Genomic DNA, 22,237 nt, shown 5'->3' on the forward strand with positions numbered 1-22,237 from the left:
ATTTTACTCCTCAGATACTGCCTTTGTGATAGTCCTTGCTCATATTTGTAATAGTAAAGAAGCCCATTAGATGGTGTTAGGAAGAATCACAGGTTTTTTCCATAGATGCTTAAGAATGAAACCTCATGTGCAAATAGGCAGGTGCATGTTTGAAACATGCCAAAGGCTACTCTGAATGAGTAGGTGCAGAAGCTAGGGTATATATCTATTTTAGGTCTTACTGTGATATTAGTGTTCAATAAGAACAGGACTTCTACAGATGCGCCTAAGTTTGTAGATACTTCATCTTTTTATGACTGGCATTTTTGTTCTTTCAGTTTGATTGCATATATGGCAAGTCTAGATTCTGATTTATTGTTTTGTTTTGAGTTTGAAAATTGGTGTAAGTTACTTTATTAATAGGAGAAACAATAGCTGTTGTAGCATAGGTCATAAATAATGTTTGCCCTTTACTACATTTGCAATGAAATAATTTTTTTTTAGTTAACCTCCTACTAGAGTCCCAGAAATGTACAGGTACTTAATTGGTTATTAGAGGATTCTTCATATAGCTGGGCATCTATAGTAAAAAGATGCTGAGCATTGTGAGCTTAAAACTGGGACATATCCTTAGCTACTGTTCACCAAATAGATATTGTAAAGCAGCCCCAAAACTAACTTAATTGGATAGCAAACAATACTCTTCCTATTGGGAGTACTCTGTGTCACCCATCTCTCTAACCGTGAGCTGGAGGGTTCCTGTTATTTTAAAAGAAGGCAGCAGGCTAAGCTAGTTGTGTGGGGCTACAGCAGCAGGAGCACAGGCTAGCTATTAATTAAAAAGGGGAAACTCCTGTTTTGGGTGGAGAGCCACATGACAGGAAGGGGGCAGGGCTTCGAGGCATATAAGCCCAGGACCTGAGCTGGGTAGGGCACTCAGTATTAGGCAGCCTAGCCTGGGTCAGGGATCAGAGGGCTGGAGAAGCAAACAGCCTAGTCCAGGGTCATGGACCAGAGGGCTGAGGGCAGAGACAGTGAGGGTGGTCCAGCCTGGAGTCAGGAACGCTGAGGGCTGATCCAGAGAGAGAGACGCAAATGGAGTTGTCTTAAAGGGGAAATCCACCCCATAGAGTTAAGGGCAGAGAAGTCCGGAGGATTGTACACTAAGGAAAGGCCCCTAGGAAGAGGCTACCCCGGCTTCTGGAGGCAGCCCCCCTTCCCCTCCTCCCCACCCCCCCCAAAGGTCAAGTCATGGCAGGAAAGAGGAGGTAAAGCAAAACCAGGGAATGTTGGTAGGCAGGTCTGACCGCCACAGGACATTAGAGAGGCCTGGTGGCTTGCCTGAGCTGTCACACTCTCTGGTGATTCTCCAGGGTAGTAGATTTATTGCTAACAGCACAGGGCTGTCCAGGTCTTAGCAGCTGGAGCTATCCCTTGAAGTCATGGGCAGGCTTCATAATACAAGAATCCTAGAGCTATTTTATGCTATATTGGACTGGGTTGGCTTTACCTGCAAAGGTGATTTCATTGCAGCCTTGCCCTTCCAAAAGTGCAGCTATTATGAATATAAATTTCACCCACTGCTGTGTGTGTAGGCCAATGAATGTGAAGGGTAGCATAAATTATAAATATAACACTAAGTCTTCATTCATGTGCTTTGCTTGATCAGTACATTTAAACATTCTAGACTGCAATAGTTATATAGGAGGTAGAGGCTTTTAGACCTGTGCAAACATGCATAGTATGATGGTTTTGGGTGATGTCGTAGAAGAGCCATCAGGCCTTTCCTTCTGAATGTCCTTCACTTCCAGTGGCTTCACCTGGACTTGAGCAAAACCTGTTTTAGCCTGTTAGTATTGTTTGACAATGGATGATGGAGGAAGTCAATCAGTGAAATTGCTGGCACAAGTGGAGTAGGGTATTTTTAACTAAGCCATAAAGCAGAAGAATGCCCTAAAATAAGAAGTTATTCATGTTATTTTAGCATAAGAAAAAAAGGAGAAACTTACTCTTAATTCCCCTTCTCAAATTCTTATTATAATCAGCCTAGAAAAACATTGCTCTCTAGCTCCCCCAGGTGAACTATTACAATTGAAGACAAGTCTTCTGCAAGTATTCCTTTGGAATGAAACAGCAAAAATTTGAATTGCCACTGTTCACACTTCTATTATATTAATGAACTTACTGGCCAGGGAATAGGATGTTTATACAAACTGTAAGAGAATTTTGTGAAAAACTTCAAAATTGAGCACAAGCACAAGTGGACAACTGTACCAGCAATCTGACTCCAAGACTTCCACTCATTGTAGCAAGTGCTGGTCCCAGGGGTGGCTGTGATGCCCCCTGGTGCCCATTTGCTCCTGCTCTGCCCTTGCTCTCCTTCACTTCTCCTATGCCTTGCTATTAGATCCTTGGAAAGGGAGGCTGCCCCAGGGATCCCTGATCCCATGCTGCGGTTCAGATTTCACTACTCAGTGCTTTAAGGGCTTATTACATGGTTCCAACCATCCTTTACACCACGCCTCTGCCTTGCAGAAGTTATTACCTGGTGCCACTCCTAGGTCTATACCAGCACCCAGTCTCCACCACTGCTGGGACTAGCAATCCCTGTGCCATCAACCTTCCTGGCCCCCTCCTGAGCTCAGGCTGCTGTCTCTGTCCACTCACACCTGGGCACTTCACCCATTCTAGCTACTCCCAGGTACCTAGTCCCCGCCAGACACTGGACCTTTTCTGGTCCTGTCTCCACTCTATTCCTGAGCCCTGGTCCTGCTCTGGGGCCTCTCAAGGCCACCACTGCCCCCTAAACCACCAGACTGCCTTCTCTTAACCCCTGGGAGTGTAGAGTCTCCCTCTACTGCTTGCTCAAGTGCTTCTTCCATGTCAGCTGTTGAGATTACCTGCCTCAGCTCTGGCCCTGGGCTTCTCTCTCAGTTAAATCCCACCCATTTCTGGTAAGGTACTTTCCTTCCTGCTGACTTGGTTCCTTTCAGACCTGTACCTTAAAAGAACAGGTGTGCCTAGTGCCCATTACACTCATCCAGTTGGAGCATGGGAACAATATCAAATGGCACACTGCCAATAAAATTATCCACTTCTATTTACATGTCTGAATAGTGGAGTGAACTGCTATTGTAGTTAGAAGGCCACAAATTATTCACATGAAATGATTCTTTTGAAATTTAAAAAAAATGGAAAGAAAATCAGGATGCTCTGTCAAGTAAAAGCTGAGTTCCTTGGTATTTACTGTCATTAAAAGTAAACAAGCATCCCTTCCATTCGTGAATCTTGATATTTTAATTTCTTGTGCATTGATATATGGCGTATTGTGATCACTGGATGTAGCAGATTTATTAATCTACAGAAAAGCGAAGCTTTGGTTTACAAATTTTGCAAAGAGACGAAGGCAGATGACTGTATTAAATAAAATATAATTCAGGTCAGCGTTAGAGAGGGATAGAGATGGGCATAGACAGATTTCGTAAACTTGTCCAGGTTTTTTTGAAGGTTGGAAGGCTAGTCATGTGGGGGGGAATGAAATCAGCCTATTGATGGGAGGTGTTCTGGGAGGTTCACTAAGTGTGGACACACTTAGCATCTTTTTAGAGTAGAGATCTTTTTTCCCTTCCTGACCTCAGTAGCTGCAGTCAGGAGTGTTTGTTAACTTGAGGCCTTACATTTGACCATGTTGCTACTGTGGAGTTTCACATGCTTCATGATCTAAAATTACTGCTGTGCAATTTACTCAGACTACACTCTTATTTATCTTTACAAGGACTTTACAAGATCAGTATATGCCACTTCCCTGTGGCACACAAGCTGTCATTTCCCTTTTGGTGCTTCCAGCAGTGCTGCTCTTTTGCCTTTGCCCCCTGAAGCAGTTTTGCTTTTCACCAGATTAAACACTGCTAATAGTATGCCTGTCCTCATCACCATATCCATAATGCTAACCCCACACTCCTCTTGCTTACATTTATGCTTACAAGGGACTTATACTGTCCTTTCCTTACAGAATGCTTCAAAATCCTCCTTCTCTTAGTAGTGGGAAATTAGAGACTGAAGAAGGAATCTGGAGCTAGAAGAAGTGTAAGAAGCAAACAAAACCAGCAGGGAAAGCAAGAGAAGATAATAGAGCATAGGACTAAGGACAGTTTAGAGTGAGATTTATGTTAGAGCCAAGGGGAAGGGAAAATAACTACATGAGTAAGGGGTAATATAGTACATGGGAGAAAAGAAAAATGCCTTGTTTCACTGTTTCTGAAGGCCTTGGGGACATCTAAAATGGATGACCAAATAGAGCGTTAAGCCAAGTAAAACCTTCTTTGTCTCTGACTACATTCTGTTTGGTGTAATAAAAATTTCAAGTGTTGAACACTAGATAATTTAAGAAGCTAGTCTTCCCTTCTACTTTCATTTCTAATATCTGTATATAGTCAAAAACAATTAACATAAAAGGACAGAAACAGTTAGGAAGAGCCTTTCCCATCTAAAAAGAAAAATTACCGTTAGATATGGGGGCAGGGAGGCAAAAGGCCTTCCAGCTAGAGTTTGAGAAATGTTACTTACAAGACTAGCGTCTGTCATTATCAAGTCTTTATATAAACTTCAAGCTGCAATTAATTCTAATGTTAACTAGAATTATGACATTTGTTTTAAAAGTGTGTATTAGAATGGGAAATATCTAGACATTCTATGATATTACACCAGTTCCTGAACTGGTACGAAGTGGTTTGTTAGATCACAGAATCTAGCCAAGTCAAAGGGAACTGTGGTTAATATATATACATAACTGAACTTCATGAGCAGGTAAAGATTTTCTATTGCCAGCTTTAAGATTATTTCTTACCTGCTTGGAGCTGCACAGGAAGACTTCCCTGATACCATGTGAAAGGTCGGAGGAGTGGAAAAAGCTACCATCATGCCCCTGCTCTTCTGGATCTTGAGATTGGCGCTCTGTGGATTTAGGGCAGAGGCAGGCAAAATACAGGCTGGGGCTGGCCTGCCAGCTGATTAATTGCATCCAGCCCCAATAATGGCTGCCCCTCCTGCACTCTGTATGGGGCTGAGTCCTTCCCGCTCCTGCCTGGGGCAGTGCCTGGTGTGCTCCAAGCCTTCCCTGCCAGAAAGCGCCAGCTCCAGGCACAGCTTCTGGGCAGGGCTGCTGTTGCCGCTGCCCAGGGAACTGCTGGTCTTCTCTGACCTCCAGGGACGACGACTCGTGTTCCTGTTGCAGTGCTCTGGGCAGCAAGTAGGAAGAAGAAGCTACAGCACTGAGTGGAGAGGGGTGGGCTCTGCCTGCAGCTTGCTGTGGTTCTGCTCATGGATGGCTGGGCAAGAGGTCGTGTGAATAGAGGAGGGCACGAAGGAATATGACTGCTTACAAAGCCCCACTGGGCAGGCATGGGACAGGCAGATGGGGTGGGAGCAGCACTTGGAGCCAGTGCAGCCCCAGTGGGCAGGCACAGGACAGGCAGGTGGTGTGGGAGCAGCAGCAGGAACCAGCATGGGCTTGGCGCAGCCCTGCCAGGCAGGCATGTGGGATGGAAGGAGTAGCAGCAGCAAGAGCTAGTGTAGGCTTGGCTGTAGTCCCACCGGGCAGGTGTGGGACAGAGACCAAGAGAGCTGGTGGTGCCAAGCTCTGCTCCCTATCCCCCCTCCCCTCTCCTAGGGGCTTTTCTTGCTGCCCGCCAACGGCAGCTGCTGTCCCACCCATTGCAGCATGCAGCAAGCCAGGCAGGCACCACTAATGTTCCTCCCCCTTCCTCCACCCGTGAAGGGGCTGGGCTCAGCCACGTCACAGAGTGGACAGAGGGGAAATCAGACTGGGGAGGAAGTCCCCCACATGCACACCCAACCCACCCACATCCTACCCCCCCACCATATCCACAAATGCACACAACACTATATCACACACTCCACACCTCAGCTACATACTCCACCATACCCACAGACACCACCTAAACCCCCCCATACATCCATACTCCCACCCCCCCATACCCAACACTGCAACCATGCACACACTCCACGCCAAACAAGACCCACACCTGACAGCCCCCATACACATAGAATCATAGAAAATCATAAAAAATTAGGGTTGGCAGGGACTTCAGGAGGTCATCTAGTGCAGAGGTTCCCAACTCCAGGGCCATAGCTTGATACAGGGCTGCGAAGGGTTGGCTGCTGGTCTGCAGGAAAGTTGGCTGCTGGACCAGAAGTCTGGAAGTCACCGGCATACTGTGGAGTGGCAGCCAGCCCTTTTTTATACAGAATATTAAAAAGGGTTGGCTGCTGCTCCTCAGTATGCCAGTCACTTTCAGACTGTAGTTTGCTGGTCCTCAGTTTGCCGGTCCGTGGTCACTTCTGGTCTGCAGACCGGCCCACGGTCACTTCCAATCTGCAGTTTGCTGGTCCACAATCTAAAAAGATTGGGAACCCCTGATTCTAGTCCAATCCCCTGCTCAAAGCAGGACCATCCCCACCTAGATCATTCGGCCAAAACCTCAAAGGATGGAGCTTCCACCACCTCTGGGTAACCTGTTTCAGTGATTTACTACCTTCCTAGTGAGAAAAATTCTTCCTAATTACCAACTTACACTTCCCTTGCTGCAACTTGAGACTATTGCTCCTTGTTCTGTCATCTGCCACCCCTGAGAACAGTTTGGCTCCATCCTCTTTTGAGCCCTGCTTCAGGTAGTTGAAGGCTGCTGTTAAATCCCATCTCAGTCTTCTCTTCTCTAGGCTAAATAAGCCCAGTTCCCTCAGCCTGTCCTCAGAAGTCATATGTCCCAGCGCCCTCACCATTTTTGTTGCCCTTTGCTGGACTCTCTCCAATTTGAACACATCCCATCTGTAGTGGGGGCCCAAAACTGAACACAATACTCCAGATGTGACCTCACCAGTGCTGCATAGAGGGGAAGAATCATTTCCCTTGATCTGCTGGCAACACTCCTACCAATGCAGTCCAGTATGCCATTAGCCTTCTTGGCAACAGAGACACACTGCTGGCTCATATTCAGTTTGTCCACTGTAACCCCCAGGTCCTTTTCTGCAGAGTTGCTGCCCAGCCAGTCAGCCCTGAGCCTGTACTGGTACATGAGATTGCTCCATCCTAAGTGCAGGACTTTGCACTTGTCCTTGTTGAACCTCATGAGATTTCTTTTGGCCCAATCCTCCAATTTGTCTAGGTCACTCTGAATCCTAGCCATACCCTCCAGCATATCCACTACTCCTCTCAGCTTGGTGTCATCTGCAGACTGGCTGAAGGTGCACTCTATACCATCTTCCAGGTCGTTGATGAAGACATTGAACAAAATAGGCCCCAGAACCACCCGAGGGGCACATCCACACGTATACCACCCCCCTCACACACCCCACCTTCCACCATACCAATGACACATCTAACAGTCTCACACACCTCAACCACACATCTGACACCCCCACACACATCCACACATACACCCCAGACACCTCAGCCACACCCACACTTACACCCCCCACACCCCTTCTACACCTTGACATACCCCACCTGCACCATACCCACACACCCCCAAACCGCATACTCCCTCAACCACACACATCCCTTCTACCCCTCCACACACCCTATACAAGCAAACCCCACCCCTCACAAAAGGCGTACTTTCTGGGCAAGGGGAGAGACTTCCAGTGGCAAAGGTCAGGGTTTAGGGGGTGGGACTTCCAGCCACAAGATGGTGACCAGGGGGCAGGGCACCTATCAAGGAGTGGAACTACACTTGTGACCCGCAACGCCTCACCAAAACACATTAAGCGGCCCTCCAGCCGAAAGAATTGCCCACCACTGCTTTCGGGCTTACATAGAAAAGCGAGTAGAACAGACATGAGGTAGGTAGAAAATGGTATGCAGAAATTGTCATTCTCATGCTTCATGGAAAACACATAATATAACCTTCAGCTGTATTATTTATTTTATCTGGAGGACTCCATATATTGATTAAAGTCAGGAAGACTCAGTGGTCTGGTTAAAAGATACTACCCCTATAATAAAAAGTAAGGACGTGAGAGAACAATAATTTCAGAGAGCTTTTTCTCCTGCAGAGGGCCTTCTTGATTATTTTCTGCCAGGAAAAGAAAATCCAAAGGCCAGGACAATTCTACTATCAATTTAATGTTTTCCTCAAACTATTTCCAGTATCATATGTCCAAAATCCTTTTAACAGGTGATAATTCTGAAAAATCCTTTGATTACTATTGAAAGAGACTAAATATGGTAACAAAAGAAGTCAACATACCCAGTCAGTGTAGGGTGATGATTTTTAAATTGATTGATTGATTGATTTTACAGATAACTAAATTTATTAGAACTTAATAGCCTATAAACTAATGGATTATAAATACATTTCAGCTCTCCTGGGAACTCATTTTTCCTTCTGTTTAATGTAGAAATGTGTTGTGGTAGTCATTGATCTATTCTGATGCCCTCTGCTGGCTAATTAACATTATTTACCCAGACTTTCTGGGTTGCTTCATCAGTAAAGGAATTTGTTGAATTTGATAAGAGTTAAGCCCTACCAAACTGTATTACGTGTTTTTCTTTCAGTATTATATATCTGTTAGTTCTGGTAAATGAAACAGCAAAATGATATTTTGAAGATATTGTATTAAAACTTTTTTCAGTGTCTCAGTAAACGTACAGTGGGCACCTTCAGAAAGAAAAACAAAAAAAATTATTATATGTAATATAAGTCTTTCAAATAGAATAGAATATTTTAATGCCTGCTTAAAGTTATTTTCTTCACATGTGGACTCCAGTTTTTGGAGAAGAAACAAGAATTTGCCAGACTCACAAGATCACTATTTATTATTTTTGCAGAACTTCACTAGCTACCCACATTTTTAAATATAAGAGAATGCATTTAAACAGAAGTAGAACTACAAACCACCTTCAAAAGTGTATACCTTCTTTTTCTGTAAGGAGAACCAAGTACAAAAGTATTATACCCGTATTAGTTTCACATCCAAAACAAATACTGCAATTAGAGGGATCTGATTTTAATAAGAATAGGGACTTGCAATATGACTGATTCCTAAGCTCTGTTGGACAGAGATGTGACTAGGAAAAGGGGTAAATTGAAAAGATTTTCATTCCAGATTAGAGTTTAGATCCAGTGGCTTTAGAGAATCAGCAGATATTTCAGATGAACACCTGCAGATTCCATTGTATGGATCGATTTGGAACTGGGAGTTCAATTTGGTGTGATGGGTGATTCAGACCTGAGGTTTGGACTCACAACTAAGTGTGAAAAATCTTCCTATCTTGGATTAACTGAGTACCAAATATTGGGCTTTAAATTTCCTTGGCTAAAAGCCCTGGTTTTTATAATAAGATATCATGGTGTTTGTGATTAAATTAATTAAAAAAAACAATGGCTCATTTTTAGTACTTTCTATGAAATCATGTTAGGGGGTTGGGCTATACAATACTACAGCTTTTAAAAAATGATATACTGCTTATGTGACAGAGCATCTGTGCTCACCTTTCTATCTTCCTCAGTTTCAACAGTGATGGAAGTACCATAATACAGTCTCTTTGTATCTAGTGGACTCTATTTGGGCCTGATAGCTATATATATTTCCTGTGTGGTACCATACTTTCATTTACAAAAAACTGTGAACTATGCTAATATCTTTCCATGGGATGTCCTATATAAAATATTTATGGGTATAAGGCCTACTGATAACCACATTGCATAATAAATTGTGTAGAACTTCAGTTTATTTTATGTATTCTGTTTCTATTAATTCATTATCCTTTTCCTGTTCCAGGCAATCCTGCTGGAGAATTTTGTGGAAAGACGTGTTTAGAAGAGAGGGATAATCAATGGCTGGGTGTTAGCATGTCTAGGCAGTCAGGAGAAAATGGATCCATTGTCGTATGTATTGTCTTTATTATTGAATACCTTTTATCATGCTCCCTTCACCATTTTAATGCTTTTTCACATCGCTTTTGTTTGTTTTTATTTTTACATAGGCCTGTGGACATAGGTGGAAAAATGTATTTTACGTTAAAAAAAATGAACACAAACTTCCTTGCGGTTTATGTTTTGCTGTTCCTTCTGATTTTCGAGTACAGTTGAGTAAAAGAATATGTCCTTGCTATATAGGTAAGGAGAGAGTTTGGTCGTTTATAGTGTTTGATTATGCTGCTTTATTTGATGAGGTGTAAACCTAAATGCTATTTTGAAACTAGAAGAGCACAGCATAAGTTACTCTATTCTTTACCTTCTGCCTGCTCTGGGCAGGCTTTCTGCTATCAGGCAGAAGATGGAAATCTGGCCTATGTTTTTGTGTTTTTTGGTGAAATGCTGACTGATTTGAAGGAAAGTTGATTCCACAATTAAAGACAGCCCAGATAGTGTATCTGGGCATTTGCTTAGGGTATGGTCTCTAGCAGACCATACATCCTTTATAAATAGTGCAGTGCGAGATTCAGTTAATCAGTTTGCTTCATCAACATATTCAACATAGTGTCTCAGAGTAGATTAGAAAGGGCGTCCTGAACAGGCCACTCAATAACAATCGAAGCTATCTGAGGCTTCCAGGACATCTGAGTCTGAATCCTACCAGGCCTTGTCTCACATTCCACTCATACTATGCAAGAAGAGACCTCCTTCTATTCTTCCTTGGTAGATTTCAGAGGAGGAAAGTGAGGCAAGAAAAGGAATCAAGACAGAGAGAGAGGATGTCTTTGTCCTTATAATGCATAGGGTGCACAGTGCATAAGAGAAATCCCTGGGTATTATGTCATGTTTCTCAAGGAACAGTGAATATATCTAGTAATCGTATCTCCTAACTGGAGAGGCAGGAGAGGGCAGATAACCTGTTCTTCCCCACAGGCACTGATGAAGAAGCTCCTAATATGCCACCTTTGGTTCCAAAGATCATTAAAGTCACTGGCTGGATCATGATTCCATCCTGTTGGTGGGGCAGAGTTGTGGGGTAAATGAGAGAGAAAGATTAAAAGTATAGTGCTAATCAAGAAAAAAAGCAAATTGGAGCTGAAAGAGCATGGATACTGATGCTTGTATAAGGTGGGCAGACAGATACTGGGGGAGAGATTGAAAACATGAGAAAGGAGAGAAAAATGAAGGATATAAAAAGTAAGAAGACTACACTGGTATCTCTAATCCAGCTCTTTTAAATAATGAAGCATCAGGAGGAAACAGAAAAAGGTACCACATTTAACCAGAGATACACTAACAGCATTATGGCTTGTATCTGTAAACTCTCTGGCTAGGGACAGACATTACACACAAACTGGTTTAAGTGATCAGAAACTAGTTTAAGCCTGTAACAGAACTGATGTTCAGTGCACATAAACCTATTTGAAAATGGCTGAAACCAGTTTGAAATAAACCTGGTGGTATGTAACATCAGACTTAACTGATTTGGGTCAAACCAGTTTATGCAATGTCTGTCCCAGACCCCTTGCTGGTTTAAGATAAACCAGACTCCCTCAGCATCCCAGCATGCTCTCTGGGCTCGGCAGGGCTCTGTTCCACAGCAGGGCTGGCCCCTCCCCTCTGCTCCCTGGCTGCAGCCCTGGCACAGACTGGGTTGTTTCCCTCCTCCCCCTCACTACTACCTACTAAACAGGAATTCCCCCCTCCCCTCTTCCTTGATGAGAGGTGCCTGCGTATTAGCTAGCAGACCACATGCTGGCTATGTTCTGTGCTGAGTCAACAGGTAGAATCAACAGGTAGCTGGCAATGTCCCTCCGTTGTTTTTTTAATGGGGTGGTAAACACTGAGTTGGGGTGATAAACACTGTTATCAATTCCCTGCTGGACTAATCAGAGCATCTTGCTGGGGCCTGGGCATGTGCAACCTCAGATCAGTGCAGTGGTAGGGAAGGGAGAGCTGCTCCAGCGCCCCCCGGCTTCTAGCCTGAGCCACTGCAGGCATGTGTCTGCATGTCTGGGATGTCTGTACAATTACGAAGTGATATAGCCTGGCCAGGTTAGACTAACCTACAAAGTTTGACTCCATTCAGGCTCAGGCATTTTGAATGTCTGTTCCTAGCCTCTATGGATATAGTTCCTAACTGTAATACACAACCTGGGTATCAGGGAAACTCCCATGAAAAATGTTATTCCCATCTGATTATGCCTGAAGTTATAAATAGGGTGGGAAGAAGGGTGTTAAATCTTCTAGCATTTGCTATTCAGAGAACATCTGTAGTGACTTTTCACTCTGATGTGCTATTTTGTGGAATAATTTATAATTAAAGAGGTAGTTAGCTTGAAAAGTTAGTTCTGATCAAGCATGGCATTTTATCTAGAGTTCATTTTTCTCCCATAGTGCACTAATATTATAAAGCTGAAGGTCATGCAGTTTATTCCAATTCTGAAAACCAGTGTTCTTTTCTTAAAAACCTTTAAACTGGTTGAATTTTTTTCTTGACTTCCAAGTTAGAGACCTGCAAAGAAATTCTGGAATTAAGAATTTCTCAGATGTACTGAAGTTCTTAAGTAATTTTTGCTTTTATATTCAGATCATGTGCGAAAGTTTGGAGAGAACCATGGGTCATGTCAGGCTGGGATGTCTAGTTTTTACATTGAGGTGTGTATTAAATATCTTTGTTTCCTATTAAGAATTAAATAATAATTTAACTTGAATTACATTTGTAAAATGATTGTAGACTCTTACATTTTTTTTCCTGAAAAACTAATTAGATTTGTTTATCACATCATCGGTCATTCCTTTTGAATGATGCTTATAAAAAATATGAGTTGTGTCAATTGTCAGTATTCCAAGAACATAATGTATCATGGCACTGTGCTTTATATTCAAAATTGCTGTTTTGTAAAGTATATGAAAATTATAATAGAGCATATTTTTATTATTGAGAATATTAACACCTATCAGGCTTACTTTTTAGGCTAGAGAGAGAAACTAATTTATACATTTTATATTATACTGTAGGAATGTAATTTTTAAAATATTCTTCCACAAATGAAAGATACTGTTTGCTGCCTTGAAGTTTTCATAACTTAAGTTGCTTAGAAGTAAAAGAATAAGAATATTTAAAAAATGTAAAATATTACATATGATCTGCATCTAATGTACTGATACTAAGCCAGATACAATTCTAATATAATTTCATTTACTTCAGAGAAGTTATACTAGGAATGAATTTGACACATCATGCTTATATTCAAAATAATAGATACATTTATACTTTTATTGTCTTACAGGATTTAATTATAATGGGAGCTCCCGGATCATATTACTGGACTGGTTCTATCTTTGTTTACAATTCAACTGCAAATACATTTCGAGCTTACACAGATTCAAATAATCAAGTAAAATTTGGAAGTTATTTAGGTATTTAAAATATTTTTATAAATCTGTTTAGTTGATTCCCTGCTATGTACGATTAGGTTTGAAATGCATTCTGAAGCAGCACCTTTCTTTGTCAAACCTGGAAATGGCAATATTGCAGACATGTCTAGTGATTCTATGAGCCTAAAGGTAGCTGTCTTGAACTGTTTTTGTTTTAAGCTTTCTCTAGTCTCCTCATTGGAAGTTCTTTAAACATTTTATTTATGGACTGTTTCTAATCATTGCTTGAAATCATTTATATTCTATCTTGTTTGATTTAAAATGGACAGATACGTTGCCACTGCACATATGTTTATAGGCAGTAAAGCTTTGTAAAATGATTATAAGTGTCAGCCACAACTAGAAAAAGCAAACTCTGTACAGTATGCAAGGTTGTTTCATAAAAAAAAGGATCAGTTATGGAAGCTAGTCTAAGGAGTAGTACTAAATATGGTCCTGGGAAGTAGATTGAGACTTACAGTTTGTTTCTAATGAAGAGCATGCCTGGATCTCAGCACATGAATATAAGTCCACCTGCAAGCATTCACAGTGCATAGCCCTACTATGTGAGTTTGATGCTAGGATTGCCAAGGCGGGGAGGGGTTGTTCAAGGCTTCTTATCATGTCACTGACTTGAGCTACTTTAGGAACTGACCTATGATGGGCTTTAAGAAAACTGCTTATCCTTGTGGGACTCTTTGTGAAAGCATTCATAGACAGCTGGACCAATTCTGCTTCTCTAGCTTCCTTGCATCTGTCCATTCTAGCCATTTGAAAGACAGAGTGCAGCACAGTTTCTGCTTTTGAATGCACTGTTATCTGCAGGAGAATGCAAAACATGAACTTTCAGAGATGCTGGAGGCAGGTAAACTTTGGAAGGCAGCAATGGATCTCCGAGTGAAAATCTTGCATGTTGGATCACAGAGAGCAGGGCTGGAAGGGACCTCATGAGGACATCTAGTCCAGCCCTTCCTCAAGGCAGGATTGACCCAACTAAACCATCCCTGAGTAGTGTCTGTCCAACATTTTCTGAGGCATAGAAGATGGAGATGGGCTTTTCTTTGTGTCCATAGGGGACAGGACTAGGAGCAGTGTCCTCAAACTGCAGGAGAAGAAATTTAGGTTGGGGATTAGAAGGAATTTTCTGACTTTGAGGGTGGTCGAAAATTGGAACAGGCTACTTAGAGAAATTATGGAATCTCAATCCAGGTGGCAGCTGTGGGTGGTCCCTGCTCGCTGCCATGGTGCCTCCCCAATCACAGGAGGCACCAGTTGTTCATGGCTTAAATTTCACTGTAACCCCAAAGTCCTTCTCTGCAATACTGGAGCCTAGTGAGTCTGTATTTGTGCATGTGGCTATTCCATCCCAAGTGCAGGACTTTGCACTTGTCCTTGTTGATTTTCATCTGATTAATTGAAGTGAGTCTCCAGCCTATTCAGGTCACTATGGATCCTAACCTTGTCCTCTGGCATATTTGCAATTCCACCCAACTTTTTGTTCTTCACAAATTTGCTAAGTGTATACTTGATCCCATCATCCAAATAATTGATGAATATATTAATACTGGAACCCAGGACAGACCCCTGCAGAGCCCCACTTGATACCTCTTCCTAATTAGACATTTGAGACATTGCTGACTACTCATTGAGCCCAATGATCCATGTAGTTATGTATCCACCTTACAGTACTTTCATTTAGTTTATATTTCCCTAAATTGTTAATGAGAATGTTGTGCGAGTCAGTGTCAAAAGCCTTGCTAGTGTCGAAGTGTGTCGCATACATTGCTCTTTACACTTCCACAGAACTTTTTATCTTATCCTAGAAGGAAATCAGATTGGTCAGGCATGCCTTTCTCTTGGTAAATTGATGCTGGGTGTTCGTGATCTAGGTGCTTTATAATGGATTTCTTGGGGATCTGCTCCATGATATTTCCAGCTATTGAGGTTAGGGTGACCTTAGTGTAGTTACCAAGATTATCCTTCTTCTCTTTCTTAACAATGGGCCCTATATTTATCCTTTTTCAGTCATCTGGGACCTCACCCAACTCCTTGAGTTCTCAAAGAATGCTCTTCTTAGCCAGTGGCTCTGAAATTACCTCAGCCAATTCCTACAGTACCCCCGGGTGCATCCCATCTTCAGAGTAGTCTCTAGGGGTGTGCAGGGCCTGGGGCATATCGGCCTAAGCAGGGCCCGAGGGAGAGGGTGGGGTGGTGAGTGGCCAGAGATAGCAGCAGGCACTCGGCAGTGGTGGCACGTGGCAGCTGCGGCGGGGCCTGTGCGGCATTGACCATGGGGCCCACCAAAGCACAGGGCCCAGAGCGGTTGCCCAGATCTGCCCCACACAGGGACAGGCCTGCCCATCTTGCACTGACAACTAGAAAGCATGTAGCTTCTCTAAGTAATCCCTAACCTTTCTACTGTTGCTCTAGGCTGTTTGTCTCCTTCTCTATCTTTGTTGCCAACTGCACTAGTCATCTCGTAGCTGCCCGTATTTGTGAAGACTGAAGTAAAAAGCCATCTGTGCATTATCTGTAACCAGGTTGTCTTCCACATTCCATAAAAGACCTACTGTTTCTCTTGTCCTCCTCCTACTGTCGACATATGTGTAGAATCTCTTTTTATTGCCTTTTATGTCCCTAGCCAGTTGCACCCAGTATAGAAAGAAGATAAACTTTTATCCCATCCTTTGAACTTGTGTAGATAAAAGCAGTGTGAATAATAAAGGCACAAAGTTTACATATTTTTCATATGTTCTATGATCGCTAATCTTTATAACAGCAGAAACCTGGGAACTGTGTTTACCATGGCATTTTTTTAAAGCAAGTTCATTAGAAATATGAATGTTTACAGTTGAAAAAAAACAAAAAGTAAAGGTCAGAGCAGAAAAATTAAGGTACATCCACTTAAGTCTGATTTTGTTGTTGTTGTTGTTTTTTTTGGGTTTTTTTTGTTGAATAAGGAAAAACTAGATGTTGACCTTTAAATGATAAATTATCTTGTTTCACCCCGTATAGCATAAAATATTCAAAGAAAATGCTGGCATATGGGTTCCACTTGAGTTCCACATGGTCATTTTGGCAAGTGTAAGATTTAAGGCACAACCCTATTCTGTAATCCTAGTTCATTTGGCTCCATTGATTATAATTTAGTAGATGTAAGAGGAGGTAACACATTTCTTCCTCTATCTTAGAGCGGTCAGCTTGTTTGCACCACTGCTCACAGATAGTGCTAAGGGATTGTTAAAGCACAATTAATCATTAAATAAAATGTGAAATACGAACACAGACAGCACAGTGTCCTAAAATCAAAGTCTAACTTTATTAGTACAACAAATACTATTTTAGCAGTTTCTGTATTCAGAGAGAGAAGCGCATTCAGTACAATAATCTCACCCAATCCCAGATGTTACTTTGTTCAACAGAAAAGACAGCCGCTCAGTTCCTGAAAGCAAAGGGTTTGTCAGGCTGGAATGGTCCAGACAGGTGTTGAAGGCTTATTTATAACAATGACACCTAACTTTCTTGCTTTCCCCTTTTATGCGTTTCTTCAATTTCAAATGAAAAGATATAATATCATGAGCACTATGAGCTCTACAGAAACAAGTCAGGGTCAGCTAATAATCAAAATAAAAAGTTAATGAGGCTATACAAAACTTAAGCAATTATTAAATAAGGTTAAATATAAACAATACTATAATTCACCACTCTATAAACAGGTGCAACTTTAAAGCATAAAATACAACGTTACCCTCCCAAGCTTGTGTCCCATACTGAACTTTGAAAGGCATACAAACAGCTAAGTCTGCATGGCTAAAAAATAAGCTTCTGTCCTCCCAATGCACCTCTCAGAAGTCCTTTATACCAGCGGTGATTCCATTAGTTAAGAGGGCCCTACACAGACACAGAGGACTACCCACATGGATTCAATTGTGTAGGGAACTAGGGGGCCAAAATTGGGGCAGTAGTATTTTCTTATCAATTTTTGTTTTATTGGCTTATTGTATTTGAGATTTAGGTTGTTCGTAGATGAGACTTTTAAAAAAATGCAGCCCAGGTATTATAGATGAATAACGATCAAGCACATTTAAAATGAAAAACAATTTGGATAGTGTTTGAATTCAATTTTTGCATTCTCTTACATGAACATTGAACTAGGTCAGTTTTTTCTTACCTGATGGACATTCAGATGGGATAATGGAATGAGTGTGGCTAAGTAAAAGACATGTGTTTCCATTTTTAAGTGAATGTATTTTTTACCAAAAAGCCAATAGTTAAAAATGGGACTCTTTCATCAGATGGCTATTCTTAAACTATTTACTCCTGATTGCTAGAATTCATATTGGTGCTTCTTGCTTCTGTTGACTTCATTTTATGAAACATAACATTTCTATGCCAAATTTCCATTAACCTTCGTAAAATCATACTTCATTCCTTCAGAACTCATCTTATTGAGTTGTGTGTTGTATGAAAAGAAGATACAGTATTAAAAGCAACAGATCATAGTTCTTATTTTATGTACCCACTGTTATATGGTCACTGCAATAATATTATGAATATATTTATTCCCCTAAAATCATAGTTACCGTGTATGTATACAATTAGTATATTTTTATTTACAGGATATGCTGTTGGAGCTGGCCATTTTCTAACACCAACTAGTATAGAAGTAGTTGGAGGAGCTCCCCAACAGGAGCAGACGGGTAAGGTAAGAGCTATTTTTTACTGGGTACTATGCATTCTACTGTATGTGATTCTCTTAATTGGATCAGTGCAATAGAAATAAGTATTGCAGTTGGAGGAAGCTAAGGAGTATTGCTCTAGTTCAAGAGAACATTGTTGGTGAGAAGGAATGGAAAGGAATAGAGCAGAGTAGGCCATATGAAACTGGAAAAGTGGTACTAAGAATGGACCTGGTAGAAAATATGGTAGTGGAAAACCCTATTTAAAGGGACCTTGACATGTGGTGTTTTCTTTCTGCCACAGCATATTTCCTATTTCATGCAGTTTGTGAAAGTATTGAATTCCCTATCTGTTCTTTTTATTTTAGGCATATATTTTTAGCATTGAAGCGACGCAATTAAAAATCCTGTCCGAATTAAAGGGTAAAAAGGTAACCTTTCATATTAATTAGGTACATGTTGTGACTTCCAGTGCATTTTCTGAAGGAACTGAAGGTTATGGACTTCTTGTGTATGTGCACAGCTTGGTGCTTATTTTGGAGCTGCTGTTTGTGCGGTGGATCTCAATGCAGACGGCTTTTCAGACTTACTGGTTGGCGCTCCAATGCAAAGCAAAGTCCGAGAAGAAGGCAGGGTTTATGTTTACATCAATTCGGGGTCTGTAAGTATCGCTTTTAAATTTAAAATTTAGTATTTGAAATAATATTAATTCAACAATCTAAAGAGTTTTCTACTTTATCACATAGGACTCTTGACATGATCAGTTTGGACAATAATTATAATATGCCCAGCACAGAGGCATTAAAACAAGTGGTTTAACTACTTTTTAATAATTAGAAGCCTATTTTATGCTAATACTAATAAATATGTAGAAAAACAACAGCAACATGATTTGGGTGTGTGTACGTGCAGCTATATCTGTATTAAAACTACTCTTCAGAACAAAAGACTGTATATACTCAAATATAAAATGTCCCATCCAATAACTAGATTCTCTATATAGATAATTTATAAATTTATTAAAATTTTCCAGGGATAGAATCTAATTATTGGAGGGTTGCCTTGAATTTGCCCCCCTCACATGGCCACAGCAGGGAAAATAAATCTGGGGGTCAAGTAGCTCCATTGCCATCTTCCTCCCCCTTGCCCCTTAAGCTTCTTGCCCCTGCAGCCCTTTCCCCCATTCCTTACTGTCAGACCCTGCTCTTCCTGAGCATGTGGAAGTGAGGGACAAATTTGAAAACCCTGACCTTGACATAAATGGACCTGTAGTAATTCACTTACAGGAAGTTCATTCAGAATTGATTCAGTTTACTTTTTTTTGGAAATAGTTACAAGTTTTAGCACAGGTACTCCATAAACACACTTTTAAGCAGCACTTTTGTACCTATTTAAGTAGAGTAAAGACTTTGCATGGTATTGGTCCAAAGCCAACAGGCTCGTGATTTACTGTATAGTTCATTGGGTTACACCCCAGCAGAGTCTACAGCATTTTAAGCCATGGTGTTCCCACAGCCTGCTGCTGCTTAGTATGTGTGTGTATGTGTATTCCAGGTAGATCCTTTGTGAGAGTATGTGCTAATTAGCCCATCATTCATGACTGGAACTGAGTGTTATCAGGAGTCCTGGGATCGTTCAAAATTTTATATGCAGATGAGGCACAGAGCAACCTGGTCCAGCTCCAGGAATGGAGGGCAGGACCACACTTATCGTACACAACAGGCTGAGAGAGGGGGTGACAGTGGGATTCTGGGTGACCTGTTTGGAGCTCTGTGGTGATGTTTACCATACCTTTAAGGCTGGTAAAGAAACAGGAATCATTGGAAATAGGAAAGAAAGGTGCAGCTCAGCTGTGGAAGTGAAGAGGAAGTTGAAATGTATTCAGTGTAGTGGCTCACCATGATTTTAAAAAAAAGGTGATGCTGAGGGGGTCTGTGCACAATGGGCACTACTATATATCTTATTTGGATGGGCTACACTAGCTTATCCTTATGGTAGGTTCCCAGCAGTAAGTTTGCCCAATATATAGGCTATGTGTTTTATAGTTATGCTCAATGTTGGCTGCATTTAATAGATTCATAGTTGGTTTCAATTACTGAGCACAAGCAGCTTTTGACAGGAGCGTAATGATAGAAATTGTGTTTAATGAGGCTTCTTTGTAAGCAAAGATAAGATAAGGGACTTTTTCCCTATGGTGATTGGGGGGAAAAACCCTTATCTTATATTTGATGTTAGAATAGAGGGAAAAGCAGCACTGTTTTATAATAATTAGTGATATATGCATTATCCAGTTGCAGTCTCTTTGCATGCAGTCCACCATTGATTTGCTTGTAATTCTATAACGATATTGTAGGATTCCCTTTTTATTATCTTCACTGACTTTTTTAACCGGTGTGCTCAAGGTATAAGTAGAAATATTTTTCTAGCTGCCAGCCTGCAGTCTAGAACTTGTCCTGGTATATAGTAAGTCAAGCAGTGTTCAACAGCTGGATGTTTTCAGAAGGGATTGCAACAGAAGAAAAGACTCCAGTTTCCCCTCTTTGAACTGTGTTTATTCTGTAAAGCTTAGGGTGTATGGAAAACTCATTCACTGAAATAACCATTTGTGATTCTGAAACCACACAATGATTAGGCTATTTTTACACACTTACTTGCACAGAGTAAAGCCAAACTTCAAGCTTCCTTGCTTACGTGATTTATGTATTCTGTATTAAAGGATGTATGATCCATATAGAATGTATCTGCTTCAAGGTAGCACACCCTCTAATATAAATTCCCAGTGGATGTCTTTAATAAGGATTATTTATACACTGAAAGGTCAATCTGACATACTTTAGTTAGTAAAGGCAATTAAGAACAATATTGTATTAACATATATCAGGATTGCGGTTCATCTGGAAATCCTTTAGTTAATATACATTTTTTTTTGTTGTCTTTCAGAAAGCTGAGATGAAAGAACTGGAGCTAGAACTAGCTGGAAGCGACTCATATGCAGCAAGGTTTGGAGAATCCATAGCCAATCTAGGAGACATTGATAATGATGGTTTTGAAGGTATTAATGAGCATTTATAACTGAAAGCAGTGGAAAGTAACAATAAATAGGAGTATGATGATTCTTAAAGTATAATCTTGGCTTTTCATTTTTAGGCCATCCATGTGAATGTATGTATGAATTCTAGTTTCAAAGTCATTACCATCTGCCTACGTGAAACCGTCATCTATAGACTAAATTAAAAAACATATTTGGCATTACAAGTTAGGTGTTAGGTTTCAGAGTATGTAGTTGCTTAGCCTTTGTTAGATGAGTTGGCTCTGTCTGCCTTGAGTGCAGAAGAGTTTGGTGATCCAGAAAGACTTTGCACCAAGCAGGGATTCTAATATTTAGCCCAGTGACTCTCAGCTGGGGTGTCATGGCACTTTGGGGTGCTTTGGCAACCTTTGAAAATGGCCACCAGGATAGGCAAGATAAGTTCAGGTTTCAATGAGGAGATGAGTGCAGGCTCTTCCCTTTCATCCACTTCTCTTCCTTCCATTCCCATAATTCACAAAAATTATGGAGGGATGCCTTGAGTCTAAAAAGATTGAGAGTCACTGATCTAACCAATAGGAAATTCTAAGCACAGGGTTGTGTCTGGAAGAAAGAAAAGCCTTCTTCACTTAGTTTTCAGAGCCTAGAATACTGTAGGGGATGTTCCTCTTTTTATTTCCAAAGACCTGAGCAAGACTATCTGCTTTCTTTTAAAATGCAACAAGAAGGAGTGATGGTGTAAATGTTTGCATGGATGAGTAATCCATGGGTTCAAAGTGTTATCAGCGTAAGGTGTTCAGTTACCAGCCAAGCTGGATTTGAGGGCCAACCTTTGAGGTGGACTATGGTGTAGAACAGTGTTTCCCAATCTTTTCCAACCCAAGGCACTCTTACATTAATAAAAATTTTCCGGGGCACACCTATTAAGGCATTCCCCATCCTCATCCCTACTGTAGTTCATTGCCATGGCAAAATTCTGCAGCACACCTGTTTATTTCTGATGGCACACTTTTGTGCCACGGCACACTAGTTAAGAAACACCAGTGTAGAAAAGCAGTTCAGGATTCATGGCTCCAGCACAAAGCATGACTGCGTCTTTACTTGTAGTTAGATAGTTAGGCTTTTCGCCTGGAAAGTGGAAGATGTGGGTTTGTATCACTTCAGGCTAAGCAGCAGAGCCCCATTGAGGCTTT

The 22,237-nt window shown here is 41.3% G+C and overlaps 1 protein-coding gene across 1 annotated transcript in view; it reads left to right on the forward strand.

Annotated features, from left to right (window-relative positions):
- ITGA4 (integrin subunit alpha 4) overlaps positions 1–22,237 on the forward strand; it is a gene marked incomplete at its 5' end in the record, with an annotated part of 72,851 nt that overhangs the window by 7,710 nt on the left and 42,904 nt on the right. Inside the window, 8 exons of the mRNA XM_019522861.1 lie at positions 9,781–9,887; positions 9,986–10,118; positions 12,508–12,575; positions 13,211–13,340; positions 17,957–18,042; positions 18,385–18,447; positions 18,540–18,677; positions 20,957–21,068. Coding sequence (XP_019378406.1) covers positions 9,781–9,887; positions 9,986–10,118; positions 12,508–12,575; positions 13,211–13,340; positions 17,957–18,042; positions 18,385–18,447; positions 18,540–18,677; positions 20,957–21,068 — 837 coding nt within the window. The remainder of the gene's footprint in view (positions 1–9,780; positions 9,888–9,985; positions 10,119–12,507; positions 12,576–13,210; positions 13,341–17,956; positions 18,043–18,384; positions 18,448–18,539; positions 18,678–20,956; positions 21,069–22,237) is intronic.

The sequence above is a fragment of the Gavialis gangeticus genome, unplaced genomic scaffold (assembly GCF_001723915.1).
Source record: "Gavialis gangeticus isolate Ggan-Ray unplaced genomic scaffold, GavGan_comp1, whole genome shotgun sequence".
Lineage (NCBI taxonomy): Eukaryota > Metazoa > Chordata > Crocodylia > Gavialidae > Gavialis > Gavialis gangeticus.